The sequence below is a fragment of the Pipra filicauda genome, unplaced genomic scaffold, assembly GCF_003945595.2.
Source record: "Pipra filicauda isolate LSUMZ 115617 unplaced genomic scaffold, ASM394559v2 scaffold312_size1046226_pilon, whole genome shotgun sequence".
In the NCBI taxonomy this organism is placed as follows: Eukaryota; Metazoa; Chordata; class Aves; order Passeriformes; family Pipridae; genus Pipra; species Pipra filicauda.
Window position 1 is genome coordinate 506,556 of NW_024104435.1, and position 24,722 is coordinate 531,277.

Consider the following 24,722-nt stretch of genomic DNA (forward strand, 5'->3'; position numbering starts at 1 on the left):
AGTACAAGATTGAGAACAAGAAAACATTTTACGTTTTCTCAGAAGTTGTACTGCCAAAATCTACAGCAGCTGTGGATTCACCCAAGGTAAGGCTGAAATGAAACACAGACCCAAGGGTTCATCTCTGACCTATTTTGCTTAGTTTCTAGAAAATATTGTTCTTTATGTCTGGGCCTTCTCAAATTATGGCGTGAGGAACACCAAGTGGAAAAAGAGATGGCAAAAGCAGTTTATCCAGCCAGGATGTGCTTTCAGAAAAAGCAAAGCCAAATGCCACAGCCATTTTGAGGGCACAGCAAATATGTAGCCCCAGATTCTTTAAGAGTAAAGCCTTCATAAGTTGTTTTTATCTTTCTGCAAATACCTTTTGAAGTAAAACATTTAAGTATTTATCCTTTATTGACAGAGAGATGAACTGTGGCTAAAATGGACAACATCCTTGTGGACATGACAGTCGCCCATATCCTGAGCAGAATCTGCCAGACTCTAATTTAGGAAGCAGCACAGTTAATCACAGGAAAATTGTAATTACAGGATTGGCTACTGACTGGGCTTTTATATTCACAGGGGAAGTCACCAGCAATTATGAAGAAGTCTGCTGGGAAACACACACATGTTAAGCTTTTTAGGTTTAATAAATGTATTCGCCTGACTAATAGCTTGACACAATGATCAGTACAACGCTCAGGAGTAACAATTTACAATCACCAATAAAGGCTCCACCATCTGACTATTAATTTTCTATTTCTGGAAAAATCTTGCCTTGGAACATTTAACTGGAAACTGGTTGTATTTCTGCTTACTGAGGGCATTTTAATATTGCTGAATGGTACGTGACTGAATGGTTAAATACCATCTTCTCTTGTCAGTCTTTTAAAAGGAATCCAATCATGAGCTAATCCTAAAAGATAAAGATATACTACTATACATAATAAAGTTCTTATGCTAATATGACTCAGAAAATAGAACCTTTTTCATCATCCGTAGTGAACTGGTAGTTACTGGACTGAAATCAAAGTAGGATGACAGTAGTTTATGACAGTTTTTGACTGAGAACAACTAACTCTTAACCAAGAGGTAGCCCCTTTGCCACTTCTCCAGTGATTGACTGAGTGATGTTCAGTTTTGTGGTGGCACAGAAGGCCTAATTTCTACAGACTGATTTTTAGAACCAGGAGAACAACAACAAAAAATCAAAATAACTGATTTCATAATTTTTTTCCACACCAATGGTCATGTGAATGCTAAGCCACATTCAAAGCTTATTTCTCCTACTATGACTGCTAAGCTGATGAAAAGTATCAAAGCAAGGAGAAGAATCACTGCTTCCAGCCATCCCTGCTGCACTGTAAAGGACTGGGCAGGAGAACTTACAGCAGCTTTGGTTTGCAGGTCTCATTCATAGCTCCAACAGAGGACTCACTGGTCTCATTGTCTTGTTGTATATTAAGAGCTAAGCCTAGTCCTGTCATCCCACAAGGTATTTTGGATATGGCTGAGGAGTTAGTTTAGAAAGGGATAACCTCACCTGCCTGTTTTACCAACAAGCACCCTCACTGCAGAGGGAACTTTCCATCGCACTCATATGAGAAAGACTTTCAGCCCAAGTCACTCAAAAGTGCAGGACTTGCTCTCAGACACACAGAGTGAGTAGAGAAAACAAAAGCGTAGGAAGAGATTTCACAGAAGGTGTCCTTACATGGCTCAAGGCTGCTCTAATCACAAGGAAGGATATGAAGGCTCAGGCCTTGGCACCCTCTGCCCAGAATAACTGAGTAATACAACAAACTTTTCTTTCTGTAAAAGCAAAACAGTAGAAAATGTCCTCTCCATAAGCTGTCATCTGGCAAGATTTAGTTAGAAACTAAATTCTGAGCTTAATACCAGAAGGAAAGACAGTAAGTGGCCCTGGTTAGAAACAGCAAGTTCCAATAAGCAAACACAAAACAGTGTGCATCTTGTCTTTTTGTTAAGATTAGTGTATATTAATTTAATAATTCATCCTCCTCTTGCATCTTCTAGATTGAATCTGATTAAAAAGCTATTTTCAGCCTTAGTTTTATTATTCAAAGTTTTTAATAATTTTAATAGTTCTAAGTGATAAAGGAAGAAAACAAATTGAGATCTGTAATGACAAATTTTTTCTTCCATGCCCAAAGGGCTTATATGATTTCATCTCAGCAGATTCAATCTCCAGTGTACCTCCTATGAAACTGAAAAAATTGCATACAGATATAGAAGACACTAAAGAGACCAATCCTTCTCAGTTTTATCACAGTAGAATCGACCTATGTTAAAAAAGTCAGACTACACCAGACAAAAGGGTTTGAATGTTTTAAAATATTTAGAACAAGATATCATTTCATGAAACAACTTTGGTGCTTCTTGTCTCTCGCAAAGTGAATTATGATCTACCTTGAATTTGGCAGGTAAAGGTTGTTAAAGAATATTTTAAAGTCTCAGGCATGACACAGAAAATGATCCCAGTATTAGTACCAAAGAGTTAACCTGGCTGATGCTGCAGTGGAGGTCTCTGATCCAGCAGCAACCTCACCTGTTGTAGCTCTTCCTCCTAGTTTTGTTTGAACAGCTGTTAAACTGGAAGTGAACCTGTGGATTTAAGGGCTTACAGTCTTTTCCTTGTAGAAGGATAACCAAAAAAACTCCAAAACCACAAAATCCCCAAACAACTTTTATTAATGGTTCCTTTTTGCTGAATGTCCTTCTCAAAGAAAAAACAGAACCGAAAACAGCCTCTCTTCGATTACTGTTCAGCAAAGAACACGTGCTTCACATGCAACAAATGGAATAAGAAAACTGTGAACCAGCTACTCCCAGTTTACTACTTGCTAGATGTACCTGATGCTGTACAAACATGCCAAGAGACACTTCCTTTACTTCAGGGATTTTAGAGCTGAAGGTTATGAACACACAATCAATGATATTTGAAGTACAGCTGTTTAACTGCATTGCTCAACAGCTGAAACTCCGCAGCTGATCATGTGTTTGTTTGAGATCAAGGTGCTTATGGGAAATTTATCTTACATAGAAGCAAAGTAACTTATTAATAAAAGGTCATGGTTTTGTCTCACTGTTGTTCTTAAGTTTGTTTTTAACAAAAGAAATACCAAATTAAAACTGGAACATTTTCTGATTGTATTTGTACAGAAGGGAGTCCCTGTTTACCAAGACATCCTGTTAGGAAAACCTAAATAATGGAATTAAATTCCAGTCTTTAGTTAAACTCTGCTAATTTCCAGGACCAGGCACAGAATTGGGCTTCAGAGCTCTACAGAAGTGTGGTGTCACCTTTCCATTCCAGACTGCCTTTTATGTATCTGACCTATATAACAGTTGATGCATGTGCACACGGTCCTGTTGGTGAAAGGCTTGTGAGACCACACCCTTTCAAAAACCCAGGGGGCAACTCTTACTACTTTTCTCTTTCCTAAATTGAATAATAATTCCAATTTCAAGGAGGGCATGAAAACATTCCTGCATATATTTCTACCACCAAGGCAGACACTAAGTGGCTTTGTTGTTGTTTCTCCACCTCACTATCTAGTTTGTTCTGAGGTGCTCAGGCCCAGGACACACAGTGATGGAGATCCATGGATATTGTCTTGCCTACCTCAGCTGGAGCCCATGGAGACAACTGGACCACCAAGTGACATGGATGGGTGTTCCCCCTCGCTTCCTTGTCACTGGAGGGTGGTGACAGCTCGTGTGCCATGCACAGCCTCTGATGCCACTCCTGGTGTAACATGAGAGGGAGCTGATGTCAGCAAAGCCACAGGCATGGACCTGAGCACAACAAAGAGGGCTCGGGGACAGGGAGCAGCAAACACTTTGCAAACACCGAGCTTGCCAGTTCACTCTGCCTTTGCTCACAGCATACTGCAGGTTCAGCAACAGATTACAAAGGAAAGGGGACAGGGGATAAAAGACACTCGTAAAATAGACAATAACTAAATTAAATAAAATTAAGACTGGCAGTCCCAGATTGAAACATTCAATGAATAATTTCCCAGGTCAAGGAAACTGTTTATCAGTGGGAACTTTTCAGCTGTTGCTGCACATCCTTCAATTACTCCATCTTCTTGATGTGCCACAGATCGTACAAGAGACAAAAGTCAGCTGTCAGAATTCAAGTGTGTTCAAGAACACAGCTTTACAGCTGTAAGTGCTGCTATATTCTGAGCTCACACTTGCCTAAAAAACTAAATAAGCACATTTCAACTCTTACTGGGAAGAGAACCCCAACACTTCAGTGCCATGAGCATGTGATTGAACTGAAAACATTTTCCTGTACCCTGTTCACACACTGACAGCAGCACACTGAGCTCCTCCACTCAAAGTGATACTTTGGAGGTACTGTTATGCTCTATCTTTTAAACTAAAATATTAAAATATATTCAGAGATCTTTGAAGAATAACAGCACTGGTACTTACACATAAGCAGAGCAGTAAAGGGTGCAGTTTAAAACGACATAAAATGCCTGGAATACGTTAACTTACGCCATTTCCTCCTTGATCTGATTTCTAATTAGGGCTTGATAGTTTAAAATAAAGGATGCATCAAGTCCTTCAGAGTCATACAGACAAATCAGAATGGTAATGTTAGCAAATGAAAGGATATTTATCACAATAATAAATTGTATCACCTTTTGGCATACATCTGATCAGAATGAAAAGCAAAAGGAGCTAGTGAGACTGCTGCTGTTCCCAACACCAGAGATCGAGTTCTCTCCAAGAGGGGCCAACTGTAATGGAAAAATAAAGAGAACAATAGGAATGTTATGATCTGCAGAAAATTATACAAAGTATGGAAAAGAATCACAGCCTTCTAAAATGGCAGTGACTACACTTTACCTCAGGAACACCTCTCTCTCTAGCTTTTCATGTTATTAAGTAAGGTACAACTTACTATGGAAAAGTCGGTATTTTAATAAGTGATGATTAACAACCCAACCTACAACACTAAAAAAATTAACAATTACCTTTAAACCAACAGGTTTCAGTTTATCATTTCTCAAAATCAGGTGAAGGGAACATCCCCTATTTTTCCCAAAAGCAATACCAAATGGGAGGCTGCCAGTGGAAATTTTCACTCAAAGAAGAAGGGTTTGATGGTTTGTATTTTTTTTTTGTTTCTTTGGTTTGTGCCTTTTTTTTTCTTTAAAGAAGGTTATGATCAAATAGAAATATATTGCATAATGGGAAGTCGGCATTGCATGTAAAATCAATTACACAGCCCATGAATTCAGTAATCTGAAACATATTACCTCTGCCTGCGAGAAACTCCAGGCCCTCATGGAAAGAACAGGGTAGTTCTTGCCATGGCAACAGCTGCCGGTGCTGAGCCAGGTGCTGGCTCTGCAGGAGCTGCTTTAGCCCAAAGGGAAAGTTCCTGGAGGACACGATGGAAGAGACACTCACCTGGAGTGGGGCTGCAGCCTCCTGCACCTCCTCCTGGTGTCCCAGGGAGCTCTGGCACTCCCACACGGATCCTGTCTGTCCTTTCTTCTGCTGAAGCCACTAACAAGATCAAAGCTTCAATTATTTAGCTGCTGCTGTTGATTACACACAGCATGATTAATCTTAATATATATATACAGTCACTTATCCAGAAATGATTAAAACAAAGGTACATTCTCCTCTTTAGCTGTTGACTTTCAGCAATTAGTTATTTTTCTCAAAAGCAGTTATTAACCCTAAACATGTAATAACTTTGAAGCAAAAATCTCTGGCAAAACCCCCACGCAAAATATTTAGATATATTACATGATCCTTTTTCTTTCCAAAAAAAAAAAAAGTCTTCTTTGTTTTTTAACAGCATTGTCCCTCAAAAACTGCTTAGGAAACCTTCACTTCTGAATCCTTTTCTTTTTTTAGTGGTTTTTTTCCCCTTCTGCTGTCCTCCATGCCTTAGTTTGTATCAACCAAATGGAAGAAGGAAAAATACACAGACAGAAAAATATAAAGAACTGTAATCTTGGTTTTTCCAGGACTGAAATCTTGATTTCACTGATGTCATAAAGACAAACAACAACAAAAAAAAAGTCACCCAGATGTGACAAAAAAGTCACCAACCTAATTCTCCTGGCAGATAATTACAAAAATAAAGCTAAAACACCACCTCACATCTCAATATCTGGTACTGGTTGCTTTTGCTACCTCAACACTTAAATTAATTTTTATAATAACTGTAGCAATAAATTAAAGTCTTCTGGACTTAGAATTTATCAGAACAGTGTATTTCTAACAAAATCTCCACAAACAAGGAGAGGAAGTATTCTCTACTCCACTTCATAATGCTTATATTTGTCTTTCACACAAACAATACACTGGATTTACAGGAACAAATTATTTGTATGGAACTGGCAAAGTCTCCAGGTTTCATGTACCTCTCAGGAAGCAAAAAGTCCCATAAAGACTTAGCATGCTTCTACACACAGGTGGTTCTCAAAACAAGAGAATTACTTACAATCCCACTTTCCCCCCAAAATCTGCAGTAATCCTATACAATTTTAAAACAATTAAGCATATGCATTTCAACAGGCAAATTAAATGCAATAAAATATTCAACTGTTACTGTATAACACTTTTTTTGCTCTTTTGAGTAGCAAATGTCCCATGTGATAAAAAGATTTGAGTAGAATCTACCCTGAGATAAAGAACTATGCTCTTCATTTCACACAAACGCCCCTGCTGCAGTTCAGAAAGAAGCTGAATTCTTTTCCCACGAAATCTAGAAGCAAAATGTCCCACTGCAAGTACATTTTACAAAACACTGACAGGTCCAAAATGAGCATGAACAGTTTGCTAATGCCAGAGCCTTAATATTAACTGCTGATAACTCAGGAATTTCACTGTAACCCTCTGAAGTTACAGTTTTACTGTCCTTGTAGATAAAGATTTCTTGATTATCAGGCTGGTATGAGAGGGCCTGTGGGAACTCTTTTGAAGAGTTTTCTGCAGTAAACAACTCACTGATAACAAGAATTTGATTTTTACTTAGTAGTAAAGCAGTATTTTTCCCAATGCTCATGAAGATAAATAAGGGGGGAAGAAAAAGGTGGCTACGTGGGATGAAGAAATCCAGGGCATCTGATTCAGCAGGAAGAACCAGCTGTTCACCAGGAAATCAAGCACAAGTTAACTCAGCAACTGTAGCAGCTCAAGCCACTCTGGTAAGATGTCTTTCCACTTGCCTTGCCAGCCACAATGAGGAGTATGAATACAGCACTCCAACTGAATTGCTCAAAGCTTTCACTTTAGTTCTTGTTTCATGTAACCAGAAGAAATAAATCCTCCTCTATCTCACACTTTATGTTGACAGAATTCCACAGCTTCTGTACTTGTACATTTTGGCACCTTGAGAGTCAATTCAAGTTTAATGACTTTCATATAGCAATGAGAAAGCTGTAAATAAAATGAGACAAAATCACGTTACAACAAAATGCAGAATTATGACATGGATAAAACGAGCCTGGATGTAATCAGCAATCAATTGGAATGACACATTCTGTGTGGTTTCACATTAAATAATTTTAATGGAGCCTTGTAGCTTAGATACAGAAATACAATTGCAGACAGCCAAGGGTTCAGTTGCAAGTGTCCAGGATTTCCAGGTAATGCTATTAATATCTACGTTTCTAGGGATGTAATTAACAAAGACAAGTTTGCTTAAAGCTTTTTTTTTGCCTTTTTTCTTTTTGCAAATGAAGATAAAAAATTTTCCCCGAGTTCTTTTATCTTCAACTTTTTCTTTTCAAGTTATGTCATAAATCAGGTGAACGTCTTTCTTTGGTTGTTTTTTTTTCTACTAGCGTATTTTTTAAAAAGTGGGGGGGGGGGAAAATCACATTCCAGTTGTTTCTCCTGACTATTCCTCCAAGCCAGGTGAAAAGCCTGGAGTCTGCACATGTCCAAATGCAGCGCTTTGGATCCATTCCTCTTCCCGAGGCCGTAATCAGCTGTCGGTCTCCCCATGGACGTTTTCCATGTGCACTTTGAGGTAGTCATTCCTTGTGAACTTCTTGTGGCACAGCTGGCACTCTGCCATGGGCCGGTTGGGGTTGTGGGTCAGCTTGTGGCGGATCAGCATCTTCTTCAGGCTGAAGGACAGGTCACAGACCTGGGGCAGGGAAGGCAAAGCCAAACGAAGCGTTAGAACTTGGAGCACATAAAATGCACCTCAGGTGACATCACTGGAGGCACAGCCACACATACCTGCAGTGCTTAGTAAATGAGCTGGTCTTTGGAAGGACAACTCCTTCAGAGAGCACCTTAAAGATTATTATTCTTGTTTGCTGGGTTGTTTTTTTTTTTTTAAACTTATTTTTCTATCTGGGATGGAGAAAAATTACGACAAAACATCACAGGCCTCTGCTAGTCGGACTTCAAATGAAATATTTCCTTCCTGACCTCCAGAAGGACATTTGAGCTCGCTCAGTTACAAGGAGTGAGGAGTGAGAATAAAGAGGCTCTGAAGATTGCAAAAAAGGTTAATAATTATTATGAAGGAAACCTCACTGTTCCAGCGTCTCTCTGCCTGGCCAAGAAAATGGAAGACATCTAGCAAATGAAGGTGAATCTCTTTTGTTTGTTATCTGGTGTGCTGCTTCCCTTCCTCCACTGTACTCCAAGCTGTCCAGTTCATTCATTCTCCATTTGAATAAATGGATAGAGGGAAGAGGGACTCTGCCATGCTAAAGCCATCACTTCTTATAAAAATCCCAGTGCTGAAGTTAAAATAAAAAACATGAAAGGTTAAGAAGAAGCTCAGCCAAGAAAAGTTAGCATTAAAAGTTAAGGCATCAACTCAACTAAAACCATGCTGTTATTGTCATATTCACCTTTCGTGCAAGGATATATTTGCATGCATGAATTTCTGAGGAAAAGGAAAAAAAAACAAGGAAGTATGCTGCTGATTTGACAAATGGAACAGGCAAGACTCATATAATTAAACAAGAATGAACACCCATAGGCTTGCAAACTTAAAACTCCAGGTTAATTCCAGACAGAAATCTCTTTCATGCAGGAAAAAAAAACAAACAACCTCTCAGGGAACCCAGGACAATCCCTCTTCAGAAAAACAAAGTTTTAAACTCATATTGGTGTCAAACTAATGAAAATGCTGAGTGATTCCTGATTCCTTCGGAAACCGAGACAGACCACTAGAGCTGAGTGGATAATTTTGACCTCCAGTACATGTATTTTATGCCAATTAAGGCAAAACCATACAATGACCATAAAAAGGGCAATTGCCAGAGGCAAGTTTTTGTCCCCAAAATGTTTCCCCAGACAAGGGCACTGTATGTGCTGTTGCAATGGAACATTTTTGGCTTTATGACATGACATAATAACGAGGACTTTTACACAGCAACTTTAACTGTCCAACTTTTTCCCCCCACTGTATAATCACCTCTTTCAGACCCAAGCAACAGCCACCCTTTTGTTATGTGTCCTTCTGTCCCTTCAAGGCTCTGGCATGTTGTGCTACCTTCCTTCTTCGAAGAGAGCATGGAATGCACAGGATTATTAAAGACATGGCACATCCTGCGCTGTGCTTACGCATAAAAGTTTTGGGGATTTTTTTAAGAGCTTGCTCCATATATCAATTTTTTAAGCAAGACTGGTATTTTGTAGATTTACAACCACTCTTGCTAATGTGCACTTGAACTCTAATCAGTCTCTTCAAAACGATCAAAGTTTTGGTCAAGGAGGGAGGATGGAAAAGACTGACATTTGAAAGTAAGTGTAGGGTCAACTGGAGGCAGAGTGCAGGGAAATACTGTACTGGACAGAAACCAGGACAGGCAGCACTTGACCTCGCTGCCCCCAGAAAATCATCTGTTGTCTCTGAGGCAACTGAAGCTCAATTGGCCTTCCAGTAAAAAAACAGACTGGTCTTGAGAGGACAGAAATGTAATATATCAGGAAAAACTGCATTTTGTACCTTCATATTTCAGTTATTCTCACTTTCCTACGTGACGTGTATCAGAACTTTCATCTTAAAATGAGAATATTCAATTCCCACTATTATCTGTGGGGCGCAAGAGCTTTGACACACCGAATTCTCTTGACTGGTAGGACACAGCAATAGGCACATAAATACACTGTAGCACCTTCATCAAACAGGGTACAAGGATTAGTCTCACATGTAACTCAGTCCTGGATGGTAATGCCTGTTCCATGTCCCTGAGAGAGTGAGACAGGAAAACACTGTTTTTATTTCTGACTCTAGAAACAAATTTTTTAAAGCAAAAACACAGCCTAAAAAAAATTGGGATGTGGTATTCCACAGTTAAGAGTCTGGGGAGGCTGTTGCCATAAATTACCACTCAAGTCATTATAAGAAAAATAACATCTACAGTTTTCTTGAGCAGGATAAAAAAACTGTAGGTGAGAATAGTTGAGTGTAAAAAGAAAATTCAGTATCAGGTAGCCCACAATAAATGTCTCCCATAGGTACATTTTTCTGTAATTGTCCACTACTGGTTTTCCTGTAACTTCTACTGAAACATCTGGTAACATGCACTGTGCAAGAGAAGGACTAGGACTAGACACAGATTCCAACTGTTCCTAGAAATACTGTGATCTGAGAAATTAAATTCTATTTAATTAACGAGGAAAACGGAAGGAAAAGTTGAAGCAGGAAAGTATGTTTTCATGCAGCTCCTACTTTAAATTAAAGAAAGGAAAAAGGAACAATATAGAACCACCGTATCAAGTCAGTCTGAAAAAAACACAAGTCAGTCTGAAAAATCCAAGATCAGTGAATCTTGGATCCACAGTGTGGGAAAAACTGCATTTACACTGCAAGCTGGCCAGCAGTTGATAAACAGTATAGCAATCTGAAGAAGTTATTGACAATGATGTGGAGTTAGAGAAATCCTCCAGGTACTATCTAGAGTCAGACTGAAATTATCCCAAAAGAATACAGCAAATCTCCTCACTTGTAGACATCAGCAAAATATTTTAGCTGAACTTTTCCATGAAATTAATATATTTTACTCTCAATGAAATGACATCAGATTATTCACTAAAAACCAGAACAGTTAACAGACCCTTGCAACTCTTCCTGCCAAGCTGTTATTCTAATTTTGCATCTTATTTCAGAAGTTTCTGAGCAAATTTACAACTGCTCAGGCTGAGCCATCTAGGACATAACTGAAACCTGGCAGCCCTGTGACAGATTCATTAAGAGCCAGTATCACAACACAAAGTTCCTATACTAATTCTATACCCTGTTCTGATGCCTTCTCCTAAATCCTTGAGCAACAGCTTACATTTTGGCATTTAACAGTTCTGCAAGACATAATTTCCCACCATTTTCTGCACATTCAGCCTCCCCACTACCTCCCAAAAGCTGAGATGTCGTGTACAAATGGGGTGTGTGAAGGAAAGGTACCTGACAGTGATCTATGGACTGTAACATGAGAGGCTCCATTTCAGCACTGCAAGTGTGCACAGCACCCCAGATTGCTCCACTGAATGACAGAAAAACGAGCAGATGTTGAAAATATCAGACCAGGTTTCAGTAGAAACTGGAAATATTTGTGTCATTCACCATCAGAATCATTCAGACTCCATGTAATAAATTAGATCCCTTTTCCTACATAAGCTAATCTCCAACTATTAACCTGTTGTACAAATTTATATGGGAACCCAACCAGTGTGAATTTGTAACTTGCAACATCCAAATTGCATTAATAATGGTGAAAATAACTCTTGTGGGATCCAAACCCATAAAACAAGAGGGTGTGCAATGCTCTTGGCAACCGGAGAGGGTACATAAAATTCCCTGAATGACCTTTCAATGTCTGGCTAAACAAAGGCCAGATGAAGTGTAACTTTATGCCACAGCCAAGAGGTGCAAGGCCGTGGTCTCCCCGGAATTAGGTCCCTCTGCTGCACTGGAGCCAGGAAGACACAAAGGGACAGCTGGACTCACGTCACACTGGAACGGCTTCTCCCCGGTGTGGGTCCTCATGTGCTCGTCCAGGCCCCGCTTCTGACTGAAAGCCTTGTTACACTCCGAGCACTGGTACGGCTTTTCCTGCATGGAATGACAACAGGGAGTGAAAGTGAGTCAACACAGAGCCCGAGTCATTAAAGGGGTGGAATTCCATGCTGGATGGTGCAAGTTTTATATTCTCTCTAAGGGATTACAGTCAGTGAAAACAACAGAAAACGACTTTCAAATGATGAAGTGAAAGCCGGGAAAGCTGGGGCCTGACAGTTTCCACTTCAACACCCACTTAGGAATCAATTATCTGTTCCAGTCCTTCAAACACAGCCATTTTGGGAGTCTGCTTTTTGTCACCTGAAAGGTACAGAAACGTAAAATTCCAGTCTACTTTCCTTTATCCTCCACAAATGCTTAAAATTATCCACGAAACTTCACGTTTGTTAGCAGGTTTCCAAGCAGGGAAAGAGGTGAAGAGAGGAAGAGAAGGTACAAGGAAAGCTTGTGGCAGAGTAAAAACTTCTTTTGAGAAGTGGTGACAGAAGGTTAATCACATATTCATTGCAGAATCTCAAAAGAAGTGCAGATAGCAACCGAGCCATCTGTATTTTTATTAGAACTATTGGTTAGCAGCTACTGTAGCACATGATGTTATAAAAGTTGCAGCCTCACTGACCTCAAAGAATCAGAAATATGTAAGGAAAACCACTTAGGTAAAGATTTTTTCCTTTAAAGTTCTTCCTGAATACAGAAATTTACATAAGGTGGAATTCCACCTTGATTCCACAAAAGTTACCAAAGAACCGTATGGAAACCAACACCAAAATAAATCAAACACAAAAGTTCGCATTATGGCACTGCACATGGCCTCATTACAATTTTAATGCTCTAGAGGCACCTTTAGTTTTGAATCAACTATACTTCTTTCATCCTACTTTTTCCTGTGGACTCTAATTCTGTACTGCTGAAGTTCTGAAGAAGGGTATTTTAGGCAAAGTAAACAGTTTTTACTGTATTAAATTGAAAGCAATGACTGAAAAATCAATAGGCAATGAAAATGTTAAATCTATGAATTAAGAAATAACAGGTGGTGAAGTCAAAGTCCTTTCGGGAGATAATGTGGGACTCAAGGATTAAGTGAGACAGAACAACTCAGCTCAGGTGTTAAAGCAACAAAGAGAAAAAGTTCTCTGGTTATTGAATCCCTATTCTCAGAATGTTGGGAACAACCAGGTCTCGGTATATTGCTGAATCCTGCCAGGATTCACCAGCACGAGCCACACACCCAGCACAGTGGACTATGAATTAGGGCTGTTCTGGGGATATCCCAGTCTCTCTTTAGGGCCACTCTTTGCAGGTCCAGAGACCCCAGCAGGGGTGAACACGGGGTTCTTCATTTTGAAGTCCCCTCCCATGAGCTCTCCTAGAAGAGGCAGCGTCATTTCCATGATTCCTCAGTATAAAGGAAAACATAACAAATTCCCTTAAAAAAACCCCACCATCTAGACCAAAAACTTCATGTCACAGGGACCTTTGCTAGACTGACTGAAGGCTTCATGGAGCAGGACTGCATTTCCAAAGGAATTGTATGAGTAAGTCATATGAAAAGCAGGTTTGTGCAACAACCCCTTAATTGGTTCTGCATTGTGGTTAACAGGAACCACATTTCTGTGAGTTCTCCAAAACCAGCCTTTCTCTGGGTAGGTTGTTGCACAGAAAGTGCAAAGCGGAGTATACAACGTGTACATCTTAAACACCTCTGGAAACACTGACTCCTGCAAACTGCACCGGGTGGACTCGCTCCCTTCTATCTCCTGCTTCTTCAGGTGCCTCAGGAGTTGACTGGATTACGAGTGGCTCGTCCACGTCAGAGGTAAAGGGACTGCAGGACTCCATTCTGGAGAAGGAGCCATTATACACTCCAGGAAGCTGAAGCCACAAACCTGGGCTGGATATCTTCCCCCACGTTTGGGTATTTGTATTATGCTCTGTGGCAAAAAAGGGTGTATCCAACCATCCCCTTGGCACTCGTATTCCAACTCCCATATGCAGTGCACGAAGCACATCCAGAGCTTTGATCTAATTTTAGATCCCTTACATCTGTATATTCCAGTGAGTTCAGCAGACATGACTGCGATTCCCAGCAGCCTCCTCTCCCCAAAGCAAAGCTGCCCTCCACTCACATCTGTGCCTGTCTCAGTAATATCAGCAGCGCTGCTCAGAGCAAAACTTGGCCCCGTGTTTATCTCCAGAGAAAAAGTCTTTTTTTGTTGTTGGTTTCAAAGAAGACATCATTGTCACAGATCAAAACCAAAACATTCTCTGCCTTTTCCTTTTCTCTCTCCTCCTTCTCCCCCCTTGGTATCAAATTCCCATTGCACAATACTTGGAGAAAGCAACACGTGTAACATGGAAAAGATGATGTTTGCTTGGCATAACCACCACTGCTCTAAACGTGAACAGAAAACACAAAAGAGATAAAAACCACACCGACAGGTCTGAAAAAGTTAATGCCACCTCAGAAGGACAACAGGGACCAGAGATGAGATTAGAAGGAAGCTGGACACATTTAAAACATGAAGGAAAGGGAAAAACCTGCTAACTGTCAACAAAACAGGAGCTCATTGCAAAGATCATCCAAGTCTGACTTCAGAGGAGTCAGCAACTGCTAGAACTATAAATCTGCCCTCTGCTGAAAAAGCATCTGCCAGGCCATGACTGTGGTGGCAACAAAGCCAAAGGATTACATGTGTTTTCTTTTATTGATGATACAAACGAGGATGGGAGCGGGGAGAGCGAGAGAGGCAGGATGGAGCTGATACTGCAGTGATTTAATATCACAGTTTTAAGCATGCCAGGTATAAATAGAAGTAGGTAAGTCAGGATTTACAATCTTCCTGCCTCTAAACGAGGAAAGGCCAAGCAGAGCCCAAATGGTATTCTGGAAGGTGCTTTGCAGTAAGACTGGTATGCAACTTAAAAGCTCCCATCTCTGATGATTTTCACTTCACTATGTTAAAACGGAGAGGAAATCAACTTTTTAACAACTCTGACAAATCAAAGGGTGCCTGCAATACAAACTCATCTGTCTGTGTGTGGTTGCATCACAAACCACACCTTGATTTGCCATTTGCATCACCCTCAATGGCTCCACAAAGCATGTGTCCAGAGGATCCTGCAACCACAGCACATGGAAACATTTAAATGCAGAATATCTGAACTGCTCTGCAGTTGACCGTAGCTCCCTTAAGAAATGGAAGTACATTATGTGTATCAGCCTAGCACTAGTGCATGTGGTTGTTCCTGGAAACCTGGTAAAATGCCTCAGGCAGGTAAAACGTGAATGACTTTGGGAGGAGTGTCTCCAACTTACTTTTCCAATCTGAATTTAGAACTGTTACATGAGCTCAACAGCAGCGGTGAGACATACATGATCTGAACACTATTATATCCAAATAAATCTTGGCTCAAGGTTCAAATAAATGAGAGTTAAAAACAGTTCTAGCAACTCTTTCAAAGAGCAATTTAAAACCGAGCTGAAGTCACGCTCAAGAAACCTTATTCTTCACTTTTTGGTTAAGCTAATTTATTACAGTGATTTCAGATTTATACCACTCAGAACGTGAACTTGACTACCAAAATGTTACTCAATAATCCCTTTTCATTGACATGCAAAGGACACTGAAAATCCCAGAGCTAGTATTTTTATATTCTACTGAATTCAGCAGAAAAAAAGGAAAAGTCTATCAGATCTTATATTATTTGTAAACATTTACACTTGTGACATGAATGTGAGAATACATTGCCAGACATGAATAATGATGATGTTACAGGACACGCACACAAACAAAAAAATTAAAATAATATTTTCTTCTCATTATTCTAAAACAAAGCTTTCCTTTACTCCCAGAAAGCCTTCTAATGCCTGCTCATGAGATGTAGATACAGTAATACTGTCCTGCTTTCAAACTGCTTTTTATGTGGACTTTGAAAATATCTGTAGTACTCTTAATGAACATCATTTGCTGCTACATGTACTTGCATTATGACTTGAACAGAGGGTTAATAAAATTGTTCCAAAAAAAAAAAAAAATCAGCAAAAATGGAAAAATGTGGCCTAGAATGAACAAACATGACCAGACAGACAACAGTAAAATAAATTAGTCATGTCTGCAGCTACTAAAAGCTAATTTCTCTAGTAGAAACCTGGAGTTCCTACAGCTTTGCCAACCTGAAAATGCAGGAAATCTGCTTTACAAATGGGGAGGACAGCGACAAACTCCTTCCCAAAGCGTTCCCTAAAGGGTGCCTCAGGCACTGAGAACACAGGACACTGCCATCAGGGAGCAATGCTAAGTTGAAGTCAGCTGTTTATTTCACATAAACCCTTTGCTTTGTGTGTTTTAAAGTTTCTCCTAATCCCAGTAACACTTTGCTTTAATTATTGCTAATGATTAATGTCCCTCAGGACCCCTTTGGCCACTGGTACCCAAAATGTATCAAAAGATGGTGGCCAGAGCAGGTTCCATCCTGCCAAAAAAACCACCTGAAGGCAAACCGAAGGAACGATTTAAGGGCTACACCAGCCTGAAAAGCAACATCTAAGGGGTTTGGAAACACAAGGCAGCCTAACATGGGGCTCATGATGCATAAAGCACCAGCTTCCATCTCAGCTGAAGGGCTGGGAATCGAGGGATAACGCAGCAAGACGGGAAAGTGCCACAGAAACACCGATGGTTTATGGAGCTGATGTTTAGTTACGTTTCAGCCCTAAAAAAACCCCAGACCTAAGGTGATTAACATCAGGAAAAAGCCACCACTGGTGCTTTCTGTGAGGTCATCACCACTAGCAACACGTTCCCTGGTGAGACGAGAGGAAAAGTCACTTAAGATCACAGATGGTGCAAGTTAATGGAGGCCAGTTTTGTATCTGGGTGTGAAAAATGTGCAAGAAAGAACAAGAGGCTCTCTCAGTAATTGGAAGGTTTGAGGAGTTACAGCAGAGACAGAGACCTTCTTAAACCATCAGGCTTGCACTGAATTCCTAAAGTAACACTGGCACAGGAAGGCAAAGGTTGATGAGAATTTACAACTCTACAGAAATGGTAGGGATTTCAATCTTATAGTGATTAGAACTCAATTAAAAAAAACAAATCCCATTACAACTACACATTTCCTCAGTTGAGAAGTAAAATCCTTTAAAAAAACCATTTCCAATAAATCCAATTCCAATTTCAACTTCCCTGTTGAAACAACTGTGAAAGAATTTTGGCAGATCTAAATAAAAAAGTGACTTTTATTAGAAGCAACTAATGTTTTTGTTAGAACAGGTCTCAATTAATTCAGTATTAGGGTTATTGGTAAAAATACCCTTTTTTTGCAATAAAATTTATAATGAAAACAAAAACTTGCATCTTCACTGAAATTCCTGACAGAAAAAAAAGTATGTTTCTTAAAAAGCTCCAGTATATGCAATTAGTTGGACTTTACCAAATCATTAATTTCCCATTTTCCATAGTAGTTCTGCCTACTTGCTACCTATAAGCTGAAAAGTTTTTGTTTCCTTGGGTTTTTTTAAACTTCCAAGGTCATTTCTGCTTCTAAAGATGTAGTGGAGGAGGGTTTATTAATCAGCCCCGATGAAAATTCAATACATGTTCGTTTGCTCCTGGAAAAAGAACAGTATCAATATAGAAAAAGTACATTTTCACTTTACGAGGAAGGGACGATCATCAGTCACCATTCCATAAAAAAGTGTGAAAATATAGGTGCAGTGGGATTCAAACCTTCTACACTATGTGTACAAATACAGATTCCACAGGCAAGGAAACCACAGCCCTGGCAAAGTCATCATCCTCAGACAGATGTTTGGGAACTCACTCACATCTCACCAATAGGGAAATACAGATAAAATCCAATAAGGAAAAAAAAAATCAAAATTCAATCAACGCTTCATATTATTTCATTACACGGTGTCATGTGCACAGAAGACTGTATTTAGTACCCAAAGTCTTTTTTTTTTTTTTGACAACAGCATTGCATGCTGCTTCTAGAACACATGACCCTTTTGCAAACTTTAAGCCCAAATATTTCCTGGGAAACACAGAACAAGTGAAATCATGTCACGATTGTCAATATTGTTCTGGTATTATTTTGTATTTAGTATTATTTTAGTATTCTTCTGGGTTAAAGAAGAAAAGAGGGAGCACTGTTAAGTTCCCTATATATGTATGTACATATGTATGTGTATATGTAAATATATACACTGGCCAAGCATCAAGTAAAGTTAGTTGCAGAGTTACAAAAATATGCTTATCACTTAATTTTTGATGCCTTGCAGTATAATCTTTGAACATTAGGTGCTTTTTAAAAACTTAATTAAGTATGTGTTTTAAAATAGTAGACACTTATGCATGAAAAAAAAAGGCACCTACAAATATACTGAAATGTCTGTAGTTTTCAAATTACCTCCAAAATGTGCAGTTTGAGCATTACAGGCAGCCTTCCACCCACCAAAGTCAGATCTTTAAACAAGTTATAAAAGTTACATATATATGTTAGGTGGAAATATGGAATATGCAAATCAAGTGATGAAAAGCCATTTGCAAGTTGCTTCCACTCTTGCTGTTTTCCATCACTGAAACAAACTGTAACGAACCCACCACTTCCAGAAGGAACTAAAACACCAACCTGACGTGACAATAACCCTGGGCACTTATCAGTGACCAGATTTCCAGACATCAGCAATTCTGCTGCAGCCACATAGGGTAATTTTGGCACATGTTTAAGCTCAAGCTCTGTAATGTGATGTCAGGCACTGACTAAAGCCTTCGGAAGGAGCTGAACTGCACTGCCCTGGGAAGGCTGGAGTGTGCATGTGCTTCCTCCAAGCTGCTATGGTCTGTAAATTCATTTCACCAGCAACTTCAATGAGTTCCTCATTTACGTTTTCCTAGGCTGTTATATTTCTCCTTAAGGAAAAAAAAAACCCAAACCATCAAACCATAAACCAAACACATCTACTTTCATAGAAACAAATCAGCACTCAGGTGACATTTTAATATTAGGGGTTGGTGTTTCCTCCCCTTCCATGCTCAGTGGGGTTTTGGCTTTCCTTCTCTGTTGACTCCAGAGTTGGAGCTGACACCTGTGGCCACCCAGGTTGTGCTCAGTTTAGCAGCTGCCAGACCTTAATCAACTTTCTACAATGATTTTTCCAGCAGCCTTCCCTGATCCACACCATCAGGTTTGGCATTTAATCCCACTGGTAAAACACATCTAGATTTAATCTCTACAATGACATTTTCCTTGTTCAATGTCACAGTATTACTTTTAAGCTACTTCAGTTTTTCTGGCCAAAAGACCAGACATGTTTTTAAAGATATTTATGAGAAGAGTGCTATGACTGTGTTTATTTCTACATTGTAGGCTCAGCTGATACAAAAATGCCTTCTGGATTTATCTGTCCAGCTCTACCTAAATATTAAATAAGGGGTTGTAGTGTGAAGAAGAGGGAAAGTTGAAACATGCAGGATTATAGCAACAGGTTTCAATTTTAAAAATTACTAGTAATGTTCATGTTGTTGACATTGATTCTTGTTACCTCAAAGTACAAAAATATTTACATGGGGATAAACGAATGAATGATCCTCACTGTGACGTTTTGGAACAGGAACAGCACGACCACAAAGAATCCAAACCTCAAACCAAAGCTGTGCCTGCATATTTTAATCCTAGAGCATAACTGTGAAGATGACCAGCAGTCTGCTTAGCACACACATACACACAAACAGAAAAACTGAAATGTGGCCTTCCAGCTCTAGATGATCAAGACACGGCAAGTATATGGCAACATATCACATTTGGTTTGGGGGCTTGTTGTTTTTACTCAAACTGTGTGACAAATCAGGAAAAAATGAAATTTGGCACTGTTTCAGAGCTTGTTTACCACTCCTCCCACACACAGCCATGTAGAACTGAGATGGTCATGAAACTTCTCCTGGTGCAAACACAGTAACGGGGGACAGCAGCAACAGAAAAGAATTTATAGCACTTCTTAAAGTGATTTAACAGCTGGAAAAAAGGAGAAACAACTAACAACATGGGACTAGCCTGCTCCCAATGACCCAGCAGGAAGCACTGCACAAACTACTGAATACTTCTATAGGTTGGGGTGAACCAGCTAAAACTGCATCTAGGACCTCCAGTCCTATTTTACAGAGACAGTAAGAATCAAAGCACTGGATGCTGAAGTTTCAATAACAGTGAAGCATTTACAGGACTGTTTACTCAGTCAACAAAATTAATTTATGTCTATAAATAACCACAGCTTAAAGGAAGAGGTTAGTACTGCTATTATTTCACCATGAAAGAAATCAAACACAGAGAAAACCAGAAGGTCAGTAAGGGAGTCATAATTAGAATTTATAAGTTAATGACTTGAGTCTTTGCCTCTTATTTTGATAAGTATAAAATATCTTGGTTGGCATGGGCTAATCCCTACACAAACAGCCATTAATTGCTTTTCACCAGCCATGATTCACAGACAACCCTCCAGTAACCATAAAAAGTAAGCTGCCCTTGCCCTTGTGTGGGCCTTACCCTCGTGTGGGTGCGGATGTGCATCTTCAGGCCGTCGTTCTTGCTGAAGGCTTTGTCACAGTAAGGACACTGGTAGGGACGCTCACCTGGCAATGGGAAAAGCAGCAGAGCCCATAAATATGGCCTCAGTACAGGAAGGCCTTGCAGCACAGCTCTTTGTCAAATAAAGTGCTTTTTGCTGGCCTTTATCTTCATACTCTGTTCAAACAACTAGAGATCTAAGCGTTAGAAAAGTTACAAACAAAGGTCCACCTGAGCAGGACGCAGTGCTGGGTCAAAACTATTCCCCTCTGCTGGTTGATTTTGTACTGGCAAGATATGAATACACACAGCCAGCCTTGGGGAAAAGAAGAAAACAAAAAAGAAAACACCTAATGCCCTTGCTCAAACCACATTCTCCAGTGATTTACACATGGTCACTTTTATAGTTAGGCATTAACTGCTCCCAAATATTTCTTCTATTTCACATCTGGTCGTTATTAAAGGCCTCTGGTGTCAGAATCCCAATGAAATAGAAAATCTACTCTTTTTTAATGCTGCTTCTGAGCTGTGTTAGAAGCTAGTTAATCAAAAGTTTCTGCAATTTTTGTGTGGCAATTTATGACTGCAATGGAAGCAGAACAATCTCAGCATCTCCCTTGCAGCCTGATGTATCTTAAAGATATCTGTTTAATGCTCCATTAAACTGGTGTCATTTGGCATTGATTTTCCCAAACTCACATTAGTGTAATGTGGATACTGAGCTGTTCAGAAACAAACAGTAAAGAGTTTCTGAGCTACATAATTTGGAAGAAATGCATTTGAACTTTTAACTCTTCAGGCAACGTTCTGGAATCTGAGTCTATTGCCTCCTCTTCCTGTATACAAAACTTGAAAAGTAAAGACCAGGTTGTTTCCATTACAAAACAAAGTTCAAAAAATTAAGGCAACAGCTAGTTTTCTGTTAGCAAAATGAATTTGTTCTACACAACCACAATTCTGAAGGTGTAACAAACCTTTATTGGAAAATGTAAGTTAAGCAAAGCCTATTCTGCTAAGTGAATGCATTGTTTTCCACTCACAGAGGAATTTCAACATCTATAGGAAGATTTAACATAGTCCAAATGTCAAACACTTACTAACACTCATACTCAATCCTGGAAAGTAGGCAACCATGATTAACTACATTTTACAGTTAAAAAAGCTTCTTGTCTGTCTTTTATTACTGTTCAGGTACGCCTGTGAATGACAGTAGCACAACATCGTGCAGCAAACCACTTGTGAAACACAAATATTTTCCTCTCTTGGGTTCTGCCATCTCTCAGAAAGCACAACTCCGCGAACTTGGTTGGTTTTTTTTTCAGGATGATGACAACAATCACTGTGCTATAGCTGTGTTCTCATTGAGCAGTTTGATATATGATACTCTCTCTCCTGACCCTCAGTGCCTTTAATCCATGCCTCCAAAATTCAAACACTCCAACAGTTGTCAGTACTCAAATATTTAATTAATTCAGCTGACGTTTTTATGTTTTAGGGCTTTTGAATGCACAAGTTCAAGCTTTCAGCAGTTTGTAAGCAGATGAGCGCTGACAGGTAGGAGTTGTACCCTCCTCCCTCTCTCCCCCACCACTGGAGTTTCTTTAAAGAGAAAAACTTTTGCTTTCAAAGGATGGGTTTGAGTTTGTCTGGTTTGCATTAACAGTGTCCTTCTGACACCAACCATGGAGACCACAGTACTTGGTGAGAAGGCATTAAGAGCTTGGAGGAGATGCCAGCAGAGGGCCACAATAAGACTCCACATCAGCATGTTACACCTGAAAAAGTCAGGCTTTGAGCAGCTGATAGGTACTGCCCGTTTTCAAACATCTTCACTGCTCCAAAAAAAAAAAAATCAAGTTTATTATGTAACCCCAGCCCTGACTTGATACTGATACTTGGTGACATCTTGTTTTTTCTAAATTATATACACAATTTCTCATGCAATTCTGTCATTAATAATTACCAGTAAAACTACCTAAAAGACGACCCCAAGTAATTTTACTGTGGCTCTTCTTTTTTTGTTGTTTTCTTTCACTCATCTTTGTGGCCCGAATGCTTCAAATGCATACGAGTGTCCTTGTGCTTCCACAAGCAACTCTGAAATGTGGAACTTCAACAGAGCTTAGAATTGTCACTAAGAAGAACTGGAGGACAAGTGTGATGTGCTAAAAGCCCCTGGGGAGGTGACATTATCCACCAGTGCTTTCACACTCCTCTACAAACAGGCAAAGGCCAGCAAAACCCAATTATAAGCGTAGGAATATTAAACTTCAAGTCAACTCATGCACGATAAGTACTTGGGAGATTTCCAGATGCAAAACTTCTCTGACCAGGAAAGGAATGGATCTCTAATGAGGAGATTGAAAGTGAGAATAACTAAGATGAGCAAAGGAAATATTCTTTCAAGTCATGTATCTCTATTTCTCTTGCCCTCACAAGAAGGGGTTACTAAGAACCAAAGAAAGTGATTTCCCCTATGATGAACTACAATTTCTCCTTGGATTTACCATCAGAAGCATGTTTATGAGGTGTGGGGTCAATGTGTGGGAACACCACACTAAGAGGGGATGTGCCTTAAGTAAAGTTGATGCCAATTAATAATCATGCCATTTGCATTCTGCATTTTTATATAAATGTATTTTAATATATAAATATATATAGAATATTTTTAATCTTTGGAGGGTTTTTTAAATCTGACTTCTACACCAAGATATGAATAATATGGTGGGGAAACCTTTTAACTTGTAAAACACTACCCAGCCTTAATCCTAACCTCACATTTGGAAATTATCTGAAAAAAAGCTCTGCCCTCCTTTGTGTTGTTTGCAACTCTGCCATTAACCCATATCCAAGACTACAATTTGCACTTTTCATAACACATCCCACCAGGCTCTTCCCTTCAGTCCAGTGCGAGAATCCAGCAGGCACAGGAACACATCTCCATCTGCCAGCCTGGCCACTCATCAAGCCCAGACGTTGTGGGTGCAACACTAACTAAGAACAATTGCTATCATTAAAACAGCAAAGCACCCGAGCAAGTCAAATGTAACAAATGTCATGTTTCCCCCGGAGCTACAGCTGACTGGCATGGCCCTGCTGTCCCAGAACAAACTGCTCAACACATGGATGGCACTTCTGTACAAACAGCCTCAAATAAATAATCCTGGGATAAATTGCAGCGGATTTAACATAATTCAAAGTCTAGACATTCTACTGCCAGATTTCATATGAGCAAAAAACCACAGCTTTTAACGTAATAAAAATACATTTAACCTTAATACAAGGATTATGAAAAACAATTCCATGATTGAAAAACATATGGGATTTGGATCTGAAACCATGTCATGACAGAATCCATACCGTTTTTCCCCTCAAGTGTGTACATCTCTGGCTTGAGATCACAATACCTACTGGACCTTAATGTAGCAGAAGAATTTAAACACCAGATTCCTCCGTTCCAGTTTGGAATCAGGATGGACAATTTCCCATGAGACATTAGCAATCAAAGGTGCTGTTTGATCTCCCAAACTGAGATATCCCAGGAGCAAAACAATTAAGAAACAAAGCTAAATACACACTAGTTTTTTAAGATTTCAAGATTTCAGTGGCTACAGTTTGACATTTAATAAAGATTCTGAGACACAATAATTCAAGTCAGTCACACGTGTAGCTATTTGCACACTGTGTTTGGCATTCCCTGTAGTCAGCTGAGCCACACAAAAAAAATAAAACAAACTGATTACAAAGTCAGATGTCTTTATTAGAACTGAACTGCTGTAGTAAGGAATGAAGAATTTGAATTATGCAGCAAAATTATCAGGGTGGGGAGTTTTTATATGCTTTTTAATGTGTCATTTGGGGTATTCAGCACCACTGGTCTAAGTCAACACTCATGAAAATCACAAAAAGCAGTTATGACAGACTGCTCTGAACATCAGATACTGTGCAGCGAATGCAACTTGAAAGGACCTGTTTTCTTTGGTTTTCTTAAAGAAATAAACAAATACAATCAGAACAATGTGGTCCTTCCAACTCTACCACAGACCATTTACTATTTATATTTACTAAATACAGCTCCTTTTCCACCTTCTCAATATAGTTCCTTTTTAGATGCTGAACTACT

At 39.5% G+C, this 24,722-nt stretch overlaps 1 protein-coding gene and 1 long non-coding RNA gene across 6 annotated transcripts in view; both read right to left on the bottom strand.

Annotated features, from left to right (window-relative positions):
• Positions 1 to 5,712, bottom strand: part of LOC113998783 — a 41,615-nt gene extending 35,903 nt beyond the window's left edge. For 3 of the 4 annotated variants that reach the window (XR_005564384.1, XR_005564382.1, XR_005564383.1), the window contains exons 1-3: positions 5,440 to 5,712; positions 4,665 to 4,763; positions 3,632 to 3,754 (exon numbers count right to left, since the gene is read on the bottom strand). This is a non-coding gene — a long non-coding RNA (uncharacterized LOC113998783). The remainder of the gene's footprint in view (positions 1 to 3,631; positions 3,755 to 4,664; positions 4,764 to 5,439) is intronic. The other variant, XR_003544616.2, reaches the window with a different exon arrangement.
• Positions 5,713 to 7,531: 1,819 nt separating this feature from the next.
• Positions 7,532 to 24,722, bottom strand: part of PRDM5 (PR/SET domain 5) — a 55,798-nt gene continuing 38,607 nt past the window's right edge. For both annotated transcript variants that reach the window (XM_027741853.2, XM_039383517.1), the window contains 3 exons: positions 20,579 to 20,664; positions 11,963 to 12,067; positions 7,532 to 8,140 (listed from right to left, as the gene is read on the bottom strand). In XM_027741853.2, the coding sequence (XP_027597654.1) occupies positions 7,976 to 8,140; positions 11,963 to 12,067; positions 20,579 to 20,664 (356 nt within the window). In that variant the 3' untranslated portion in view covers positions 7,532 to 7,975. The remainder of the gene's footprint in view (positions 8,141 to 11,962; positions 12,068 to 20,578; positions 20,665 to 24,722) is intronic.